The sequence below is a fragment of the Camarhynchus parvulus genome, unplaced genomic scaffold, assembly GCF_901933205.1.
Source record: "Camarhynchus parvulus unplaced genomic scaffold, STF_HiC, whole genome shotgun sequence".
In the NCBI taxonomy this organism is placed as follows: domain Eukaryota; kingdom Metazoa; phylum Chordata; class Aves; order Passeriformes; family Thraupidae; genus Camarhynchus; species Camarhynchus parvulus.
In genome coordinates this window covers 26,594-38,241 of record NW_022148160.1, presented here as the reverse complement: position 1 = coordinate 38,241, position 11,648 = coordinate 26,594, and the positions used below count along the sequence as shown (strand labels likewise).

General features: G+C 61.9%; 1 protein-coding gene across 1 annotated transcript; it reads right to left on the bottom strand.

The window, feature by feature from the left end:
* Window positions 1–278: 278 nt before the first annotated feature.
* LOC115916124 (liprin-alpha-3-like) lies at window positions 279–11,648 on the bottom strand (the record flags this gene model as incomplete). The annotated part of the gene is made up of 18 exons (XM_030969825.1): window positions 11,606–11,648; window positions 11,349–11,551; window positions 11,037–11,076; window positions 10,824–10,920; window positions 10,671–10,760; window positions 10,386–10,480; window positions 10,275–10,316; window positions 10,106–10,149; window positions 9,880–10,013; window positions 9,549–9,828; window positions 7,150–7,251; window positions 6,038–6,202; window positions 5,128–5,202; window positions 4,051–4,125; window positions 3,297–3,443; window positions 2,887–3,033; window positions 1,032–1,166; window positions 279–398 (listed from the first exon to the last, which is right to left on the bottom strand). Coding segments are annotated over exons 1-18 (2,034 nt in total), but the record flags the coding sequence as incomplete, so codon positions are not given.

Here is an 11,648-nt window from a genome sequence, read left to right as displayed (position 1 = left end):
GGGATTTCCCATTTTTGAGGTTCCCAAATTTTGGGGTTTCCCATTTTTTGGGGTTCACAAATTTGGGATTTCCCATTTTTGGAGTTTCCCATTTTTGGGATTTCCCTTTTTTTGGGGTTCACAAATCTGGGATTTCCCATTTTTGAGGTTCCCAAATTTGAGATTTCCCATTTTTGGAGTTTCCCATTTTTGGGATTTCCCATTTTTTGGGGTTCACAAATTTGGGATTTCCCATTTTTGATGTTCCCAGATTTCGGGGTTTCCCATTTTCGGGGTGCCCAAATTTCGGGGTTTCCCATTTTCGGGGTGCCCACCCTCTGCAGCTCCTGGTTCTTCTCCTGCAGTTGGGCCTCGAGCTGCCGCAGCCGCTCCTCGAAATTCCCGTGGCGCTCCTCGGCCTGGGGACAGCGGGGACATTTGGGGACATTTGGGGACATCGGGGACATTTGGGGACACTGGGGACATTGGGGGGATTGGGGACATTTGGGGACATTGGGGACAATGGGGACATTGGGGACATTTGGGGACATTGGGGACATTGGGGGATTGGGGACATTTGGGGACATTGGGGACAATGGGGACATCAGGGACATTTGGGGACATTGGGGACATCAGGGACATTTGGGGACATTGGGGACATTTGGGGGATTGGGGACATTTGGGGACATTGGGGGATTTGGGACATTGGGGGGATTTGGGGACATTTGGGGGATTGGGGACATTTGGGGACATCAGGGACATTTGGGGACATTGGGGACATCAGGGACATTTGGGGACATTGGGGACATTTGGGGGATTGGGGACATTTGGGGACATTGCAGGGGACATTTCCCTCAGGACTCTCCCAATTCCCCCAAAACCCCTCAAACTCCCCCCAAACTCCCCCAAATCCCCTCCAAGCCCCCTCCTAAACACCCCCAGACCCCCTTAGGAGCCCCCAGAGCCCCCAAATCCCCCCCAGGACCCCCCAGATCCCCCCCAGGACCCCCCAGATCCCCCCCCAGGACCCCCCAGGCCGCCCCCAGCCCCACCTTGGTGAGCGCCGCCACCCTCTGGGCCAGCTGGGCCTCGATCTCGGGCAGGGTCTCGGCTTTCTGCAGCGTCAGCTGCAGCTTGGCCTTGGCGTCCTCCAGCCACTCCTGCAGCTGCCGGCCCTTCTCCTCGCTCTGGGGACAGCGGGGACAGCAGGGACATTGGGGTCATTGAGGTCATTGGGGACACTGGGGACATTGGGGACATGGTGACACCAGGGTCAGCTGCAGCTTGGCCTTGGCGTCCTCCAGCCACTCCTGCAGCTGCCGGCCCTTCTCCTCGCTCTGGGGACAGCGGGGACATTGGGGACAGTGGGGATGTTGAGGGGATTGGGGACATTGGGGACATTGGGGTCATTGAGGTCATTGGGGTCATGGGGACATTGGGGACATTGAGGTCATTGGGGACATTGGGGACATTGGGGGCATTGGGGGCGTTGGGGATATTGGGGACATTGGGGACATTGGGGACATTGAGGTCATTGGGGACATTGGGGGCATTGGGGACATTGGGGTCATTGAGGTCATTGGGGTCATGGGGTCATGGGGACATTGGGGACACTGGGGACACTGGGTGCTCTCCAGCCACTCCTGCAGCTGCCGGCCCTTCTCCTCGCTCTGGGGACAGCGGGGACAGCGGGGACATTGAGGACTTTGGGGACGTTGTGGGGATTGGGGACATTGGGGGTGTTTGGGGGATGAGGGACATTGGGGTCATTGGGCACACTGGGGACATTGGGGACGTTAGGGACATCAGGGACATTGGGGACATTGGGGTCATTGGGCACATTGGGGACATTGGGGGTGTTTGGGTCATTGAGGTCATTGGGGGATTGGGAACACTGGGGTCATTGGGGACATTTGGGGACATTGAGGACACTGGGGGGATTTGGGGCACTGGGGACATTTGGGTCATTGGGGGCACTGAGGGACATTGGGGACATTGGGAGTGTTTGGGTCATTGAGGTGTTTGGGGGATCAGGGACATTGGGGACACTGGGGACACTGGGGACATTGGGGACAATGGGGTCATTGGGGACAATGGGGACACTGGGGACATTGGGGACAATGGGGTCATTGGGGACATTGAGGTCATTGGGGACAATGGGGACATTTGGGGACATTGGATCTGGGGGGGGACATCGGGTGAAGGACAAGAATGGGGGAGGGGACAACATCAACCGGTGGTGGGGACATCGATGGGGACACCAAGGTGTGTCCAGGTGTGCCCCCAGGTGTCCCCTCAGGTGTGTCCCATCTGTGTCCCCGATGTCCCCAGGTGTGTCCCATCCATCCCAGGTGTCCCCAGGTGTGTCCCTGGTGTGTGCCCGATGTCCCCAGGTGTGTCCCATCCATCCCAGGTGTCCCCAGGTGTGCCCCCAGGTGTGTCCCTGGTGTGTTCCATCTATGCCAGGTGTGTCCCCAATGTCCCCAGGTATGTCCCTTCTATCTTAGACGTATCATAGGTGTCCCCAGGTGTGTCCCCAGGTGTGTCCCCAATGTCCCCAATGTCCCCAGGTGTGTCCCCAGCTGTGTCACCTGCCGGTACAGGCTCTCCTTGCTGGCCATCTCATTCCCCAGCTGTGTCCCAGCTGTGTCCCCTCTATCTCAGGTGTGTCCCAGGTGTGTTCCCAATGTCCCCAATGTCCCCAGGTGTGTCCCCAGCTGTGTCACCTGTCGGTACAGGCTCTCCTTGCTGGCCATCTCATTCCCCAGCTGTGTCCCAGCTGTGTCCCCTCTATCTCAGGTATATCCCAGCTGTCCCCAGGTGTGTCCCCAATGTCCCCAGGTGTGTCCCCAGGTGTGTCCCCAGGTGTGTCCCCAATGTCCCCAGGTGTGTCCCCAGGTGTGTCACCTGCCGGTACAGGCTCTCCTTGCTGGCCAGCTCGTTCTCCAGGCGGTCGTTGGCGTCGTGCAGCGAGGTGGCCTCGCGCTGCGCGCTCAGGTAGCGCCGCTCCAGCGTCGTGATGCGCTCCTCCATGTCCTCGCGCTGGGCAAGAGCCTGGGGACATCGGGGACATCGGGGATGTTGGGGACATCGGGGACATCGGGGACATTGGGGACACTGGGGATGTTGGGGACATTGGGGACATCGGGGACACTGGGGACATCGGGGACTTCGGGGACTTCAGGGACATCGGAGACATCGGGGACATTGGGGACACCGGGGACATCGGGGACATTGGGGACAGTGGGGACATCCATTCTCTCCCAATTTTTTGCCATTTTTTTTCCCCATGTTTTCCCGTTTCACCCCAATCTCACCTCCTTGAGGTCCCTCTGGAGCTTGGCCCCCGCCTCGTGCGCCCGCGCCAGCTCCCTCTGGGCCGCGGCGGCCTCGTCCTGCAGCCGGCCCAGCTGGCGGCACAGCGCGGCCACGCGCTGCCGGCCCAGCGACGCCTCCAGCTCCGCCTGGGGACAGGCCGCCTCTGACCTCTGACCTCTGACCTCTGACCTCTGACCACCCCCCCAAGGACACCTCTGACCCCCAGGACCCCTGACCAATGACCCCTGACCCTCCCAGTGTCCCCATTGGTGATCCCTGACCCCCCAGTGACCCCTGACCCCCCCAGTGTCCCCTCCCAGTGACCCCTGACCCCCCGGGTGTCCCCTCACTGCCCCCCCAGTGACCCCTGACCCCCAGTGTCCCCTCCAGTGTCCCCATTGTCCCCCCTGACCCCCCCAGTGTGTCCCCAGTGTCCCCCCAGTGTCCCCTCCCAGTGACCCCTGACCCCCCCGGTGTCCCCTCCCAGTGACCCCTGACCCCCCCGGTGTCCCCTCACCGCCCCCCCAGTGACCCCTGACCCCCCTCCCGGTGTCCCCCCTGTCCCCCAGTGTCCCCTCTGACCCCCCCAGTGTCCCCGCTGTCCCCTCACCGCGCTGTCCCCATCAGTGACCCCTGACCCCCCCAGTGACCCCTGACCCCCCCCGTGTCCCCGCTGTCCCCTCACCGCACTGTCCCCATCAGTGACCCCTGACCCCCCCCGTGACCCCCCCCGTGTCCCCGCTGTCCCCTCACCGCGCTGTCCCCGTCGGTGGCCGCGTCCTCCAGGCCCGAGCGGCGCCGGGACAGCTGCTCACGGAGGGACAGCGACTGCGGGGACAGGGACAGGGACAGTGTCACCAACAGGGACAGGGACAGCTGCTCACGGAGGGACAGCGACTGCGGGGACAGGGACAGGGACAGTGTCACCAACAGGGACAGGGACAGTGTCACCAACAGGGACATGGGGACAGGGACAGGGACAGGGACAGGGACAGGGACAGGGACAGGGACAGTGACAGTGTCACCAACAGGGACATGGGGACAGGGACAGGGACAGGGACAGGGACAGGGACAGTGCCACCAACAGGGACAGGGACAGGGACAGTGTCACCAACAGGGACATGGGGACAGGGACAGGGACAGGGACAGGGACAGTGACAGTGTCACCAACAGGGACAGGGACAGGGACAGGGACAGGGACAGGGACAGTGTCACCAACAGGGACAGGGACAGGGACAGCTGCTCACGGAGGGACAGCGACTGCGGGGACAGGGACAGTGACAGTGTCACCAACAGGGACAGGGACAGGGACAGGGACAGTGTCACCAACAGGGACAGCTGCTCACGGAGGGACAGCGACTGCGGGGACAATGACAATGACAATGACAGTGTCACCAACAGGGACAGGGACAGGGACAGCTGCTCACGGAGGGACAGCGACTGCGGGGACAATGACAATGACAGTGACAGTGACAGTGACAGTGACAGTGACAGGGACAGTGACAGTGACAGGGACAGGGACAGGGACAGGGACAGGGACAGTGACAGGGACAGGGACAGGGACAGGGACAGTGACAGTGTCATCAACAGGGACAGGGACAGCTGCTCACGGAGGGACAGCGACTGTGGGGACAGAGACAGGGACATGGGGACAGGTGCCACCCCCAGGGACAGGGACAGGGCACAGGTGTCACCCTCCATAGGACCGCGATGGGCGTCACCCCTGGCACCGCCCATGGGGACACCCCTGGTGTCACCATCCCTGGTGTCACCACCCCTGGTGTCACCACCCCTGGTGTCACCACCCCTGGTGTCCCCTGCTGTCCCCACCTCCTGGTTGGACACCTCCAGCTCCTCCTCGAGCACGGCCACGCGCTCCAGGGCCACCCGCAGCCGCTCCCGCACCTGGGGACACCGAGGTGACACCGGGGTGACATCAGGGTGACATCAGGGTGACATCGGGGGGACACCGAGGGGACAGCAGGGGGACACCAGAACCCCCCTGAGATGTCCCCAGAGCCACCTGTGGGACCCCAAAGTCCCCTGAGACCCCTTTGGGTCCTCCCAGGGACGCTTGAGGGCCACCAGGTGCCACCAGGTCACCCCGGAACCCCCCGAGACCCCTTCAGGTTCCCCCATTTATCACCTGGGACATCCCAGAAACCCCCTGAGACCCCCTTGGGGACCTCCAGGTGCCCTCAGGTACCCCCTGAGACCCCTCTAAAGACCCCTCCAAGACCTCCCAGAACCCTCAAAACCCCCAGGGACCCCCCAAGACACCCCCAAGGACCCCCAGGTCACCCCAAAACCCTCCTGAGATACCTTCAGGTCCCACCAGGTCACCTTAAAACCGCACCAAACCCCCCAAAACCTCCCCAAAAACCCCTCAAGAACCCCCGAGGTCACCCCAAAATCCCCCCAAAGCCCCCCAGAACCCCCCAAGACCCCTCATAGACCCCACCAGCACCCCCCAGATCAACCCAGAACCCTCCTGAGATACCTTCAGGTCCCACCAGATCACCCCAGAACTCCCCAAAACTCCCCAGGACCCCCCAGAACCCCTCAAAGACCACACCAAGACCCCCCCAGGTCACATCAGAACCCTCCTGAGATCCCTTCAGGTCCCACCAGGTCCCACCAGGTCACCTTAAAACCCCACCAAACCCCCAAGGACCCCCCAGAAACTCCCCAGGACCCCCAAAACCTCCCCAAATCCCCCCCAGGACCCCCCCCCCCAGACCTTCTCGTCCAGGGCCTTGTGGTGCTCGAAGAGCGACTTGAGCGCCTTGAGCACCTCGACCTCGGAGGAGACCCCGGCCGGGGACTGCGCCTGGCGCTTGACCACGGTCATGCGGAGAGAGCGCTCGTGGCGCGACACCAGGTGCTCCAGGTGCTCCAGCAGCAGCTGGGGACAGCGTTGGGGACATCGTTGGGGACATTGGGGACATTGGGGACATTGGGGACATTGGGGATGTGCGGGGCATTGAGGACATTGGGGACGTTGGGGGCATTGGGGACACTGGGGACATTGGGGATGTTGAGGACATTGGGGGCATTGGGGACATTGGGGACGTTGGGGGCATTGGGGACATTGGGGACGTTGGGGACATTGGGGACATTGGGGACACTGGGGACATTGGGGACATTGGGGATGTGCGGGGCATTGGGGACATTGGGGACATTGGGGACGTTGGCGGCATTGGGGACACTGGGGACATTGGGGACATTGGGGATGTGCGGGGCATTGGGGACATTGGGGACATTGGGGATGTTGGGGACATTGGGGGCGTTGGGGACATTGGGGACACCACGGTCATGCGGAGAGAGCGTTCGTGGCGCGACACCAGGTGCTCCAGGTGCTCCAGCAGCAGCTGGGGACAGCGTTGGGGACATCGTTGGGGACATTGGGGACATTGAGGGCATTGGGGGGATTGGGGGGACTGGGGACGTTGGGGATGTTGGGGACATTTGGGACATCGGGGACACCAGGTGCTCCAGCAGCAGCTGGGGACATCGTTGGGGACATTGGGGGCATTGGGGGCATTGGGGACGCTGAGGGAATTGGGGGCACCAGGTGCTCCAGCTGCTCCAGCAGCAGATGGGGACAGAGTTGGGGACACTGGGGACATTGAGGGGACTGGGGACATTGGGGACATTGGGGACATCCGGGACACTGTGGGGATCTGGGACATGGGGGACATTGGAGATGTTGGGGGCATTGGGGACACCAGGGGTGTTGGGGACATCACTGGGGACACTGCTGGGGGATTTGGGGACATTGGGGGGGATTAGGGACATCGTTGGGGACACTGAGGGGACGCTGAGGGGACACTGGGGAGCGGTGGCGCTCACGCGGGTGTTGTTGCGCTCGGCCTTGAGCTCGGCGATCTCCTCCTCGCGCTCCAGGAGCTGCTCCCGGCACAGGTTCAGCTCCTTGGTCAGCGCCGCCAGCTCCTGGGGACACGCAGGGGACACTGGGGACAGCGCTGGGGACACGGGGACACTGGGGACACTGGGGGATTGGGGACACTGGGGACACTGGGGACACTGGGGACAGCGCTGGGGACACGGGGACACTGGGGACACTGGGGACAGCGCTGGGGACACGGGGACACGGGGACACTGGGGACACTGGGGACATTGGGGACAGCGCTGGGGACACGGGGACACTGGGGACACTGGGGACAGCGCTGGGGACACGGGGACACTGGGGACATTGCGGGATTTGGGGGGATTAAGGACACAGGGACAGTGCTGGGGACACGGAAGGGACACTGGGGACACTGGGGACAGCGCTGGGGACACTGGGGACAGCGCTGGGGACACGGGGACACGGGGACACTGGGGGGATTGGGGACAGCGCTGGGGACACTGGGGACACTGGGGACACTGGGGACACTGGGGACACTGGGGACAGCGCTGGGGACACGGGGACACGGGGACACTGGGGACATTGGGGACACTGGGGACACTGGGGATGGTGCTGGGGACACTGGGGACAGCGCTGGGGACACTGGGGGGATTGGGGGGATTAAGGACACAGGGACAGCAGTGGGGACAGTGGGGACACTGGGGACATTGGGGGGATTGGGGACATTGGGGGGATTGGGGACATTGGGGACGTTGGGGAACATGGGGACAGCAGTGGGGACATTAGGGACATTGGACACATTGGGGACATTTGGGGACACCGGGGACAGTGGGGACAGTGGGGGGATCAGAGGGATTGGGGACATTGGGGACATTGGGGGGGAGTGAGGGCACTGGGGACAGCATTGACGACACAGGAGACAGCATTGGGGACATTGGGGACATTGGGGACATTGGGGACATTGGGGACAGAGGAGACACTGGGGACAGTGGGGACATTGGGGGACATTGGGGGGATTGGGGGGATTTGGGGACACTGAGGACGTTGGGGACAGTGGGGACAGTGGGGACAACAGGGACACTGGGGACTCTCACACCTGACCATACCTGACCTGAACTCACCTGCTCAAGCCCTTTGCCCCTCCCTGACCACACCTGGTTGAACCCCACCTTTAACCACGCCACACCTGGTTTAACCCCATCCACGCCACACCTGGTTTAACCCCACCCACGCCACACCTGGTTTATCCACACACACCTGCTTTAACCACACCTTTAACCACACCACACCTGGTTTAACCCCATCCACACCACACCTGGTTTAACCCCATCCACACCACACCTGGTTTAGCCCCATCACACCTGGTTGAACCCCACATTTATCCACACCTGCTTTAGCCACACCTTTAACCACACCTGGTTTAACCCCACCTTTAACCACGCCTCACCTGGTTTAACCCCACCCACACCACACCTGGTTTAACCCCACCTTTAACCACGCCTCACCTGGTTGATCCATACCACACCTTGTTTAACCCCTCCCACCCACACCTCACCTGGTTTATTTACACCACACCTGCTTTAACCAAACCCCACCCACACCACACCTGGTTTATCCACACCACACCTGCTTTAACCACACCTGGTTTATCCACACCACACCTGGTTTAACCCCACCTTTAACCACGCCTCACCTGGTTTAACCCCACCCACACCACACCTGGTTTAACCACACCTGGTTTATCCACACCACACCTGGTTTAACCCCACCTTTAACCACGCCTCACCTGGTTTAACCCCACCCACACCACACCTGGTTTATCCACACCACACCTGCTTTAACCCCACCTTTAACCTCACCACACCTGGTTTAACCACACCTGGTTTATCCACACCACACCTGGTTTAACCCCACCTTTAACCTCACCACACCTGGTTTAACCACACCTGGTTTATCCACACCACACCTGGTTTATCCACACCACACCTGCTTTAACCCCACCTTTAACCTCACCACACCTGGTTTATCCACACCACACCTGCTTTAACCCCACCTTTAACCACACCACACCTGGTTTATCCACACCTGCTTTAACCACACCTGGTTTATCCACACCACACCTTGTTTATCCACACCACACCTGGTTTAACCACACCTGGTTTATCCACACCACACCTGGTTTAACCCCACCTTTGACCACGCCTCACCTGGTTTAACCCCACCCACACCACACCTGGTTTATCCACACCACACCTGCTTTAACCCCACCTTTAACCTCACCACACCTGCTTTAACCACACCTGGTTTATCCACACCACACCCGCTTTAACCCCACCTTTAACCCCCCCCACACCCCTTCCCACCCCCAGGTGCGCCTCACCTGCGGCAGGGCGCAGTTGAGCTGGCGCTGCAGCAGGTCCCGCTCGTGGGCCAGGTCGCGCAGCCGCAGGTGCGCCGTGTTCAGCCCCTCCTGCGTGTCCCGCAGCGTCTCCAGCAGCCGCTCGCGCTCCCGCAGCATCTGCACCATCAGCTGCTCCAGCCCCGGCTCCTCGGCCGCGCCCGAGCCCCGCCGCGGGTCCTCGCTGATGGTGGGCAGCACCTCGCACATCATCCTGCGCGCCTGCGCGCACCTGCGCGCACCTGGGCACACCTGGGCACACCTAGGGAGACACAACGTGAGAGGGACGTCAGTGCTTGAACTGACACTGAACCACTCTGGGGGTCCTGAACCACTCTGGGGGTCCTGGCTGATGGTGGGCAGCACCTCGCACATCATCCTGGGCGCCTGCGCGCACCTGGGCGCACCTGGGCGCACCTGGGCACACCTGGGCACACCTGGGGACACCTAGGGAGACACAGGATGGGAGTGACATGAGTCACTGATTCAACACTGAACCACTCTGGGGGTCCTGGCTGATGGTGGGCAGCACCTCGCACATCATCCTGGGCACCTGGGCACACCTGGGCGCACCTGGGCACACCTGGGGGAATATGGAGTGGGAGAGAGATCAGGGACTGATCAAATCCTGAATCATCCTCGGGAACCTGAACCGCTCTGGGGGTCCTCGCTGATGGTGGGCAGGGCCTCGCACATCATCCTGCGCACCTGAGCGCACCTGCGCGCGCACCTGGGCACACCTGGGCACACCTAGGGGACACAACGTGAGAGGGACGTCAGTGCTTGAACTGACACTGAACCACTCTGGGGGTCCTGAACCACTCTGGGGGTCCTGGCTGATGGTGGGCAGCACCTCGCACATCATCCTGCGCGCCTGCGAGCACCTGCGCGCACCTGGGCACACCTGGGCACACCTAGGGAGACACAACGTGAGAGGGACGTCAGTGCTTGAACTGACACTGAACCACTCTGGGGGTCCTGGCTGATGGTGGGCAGCACCTCGCACATCATCCTGCGCGCCTGCGCGCACCTGGGCACACCTGGGCACACCTGGGCACACCTAGGGAGACACAACGTGAGAGGGACGTCAGTTCTTGAACTGACACTGAACCACTCTGGGGGTCCTGGCTGATGGTGGGCAGGGCCTCGCACATCATCCTGGGCGCCTGGGCACCTGCGCGCACCTGGGCACACCTGGGGAATATGGGAGGGAGAGAGATCAGGGGACTGATCAAATCCTGAATCATCCTCGGGAACCTGAACCGCCTGGGGTCCTCGCTGATGGTGGGCAGGGCCTCGCACATCATCCTGCGCACCTGAGCACCTGCGCGCACCTGGGCACACCTGGGCACACCTAGGGAGACACAACGTGAGAGGGACGTCAGTGCTTGAACTGACACTGAACCACTCTGGGGTTCCTGGCTGATGGTGGGCAGGGCCTCGCACATCATCCTGCGCACCTGGGCGCACCTGCGCGCACCTGGGCACACCTGGGCACACCTGGGGACACCTAGGGAGACACAGGATGGGAGTGACATGAGTCACTGATTCAACACTGAACCACTCTGGGGGTCCTGGCTGATGGTGGGCAGCACCTCGCACATCATCCTGGGCACCTGGGCACACCTGGGCGCACCTGGGCGCACCTGGGCACACCTGGGCACACCTGGGGAAGCACAACATGGGAGCAACATGAGGGATGGATTCAACCCTGAATCACTCTGGGGGTCCTGGCTGATGGTGGGCAGCACCTCGCACATCATCCTGGGCACCTGGGCGCACCTGCGCGCACCTGGGCACACCTGGGCACACCTGGGCACACCTGGGGAGACACGGGATGGGAGTGACGTGAGTCACTGATCCAACACCGAACCACTCTGGGGGTCCTGAACCACTCTGGGGGTCCTGGCTGATGGTGGGCAGCACCTCGCACATCATCCTGGGCACCTGGGCACCTGCGCGCACCTGGGCACACCTGGGCACACCTGGGGAAGCACAACATGGGAGCAACATGAGGGATGGATTCAACCCTGAATCACTCTGGGGGTCCTGGCTGATGGTGGGCAGCACTTCGCACATCAT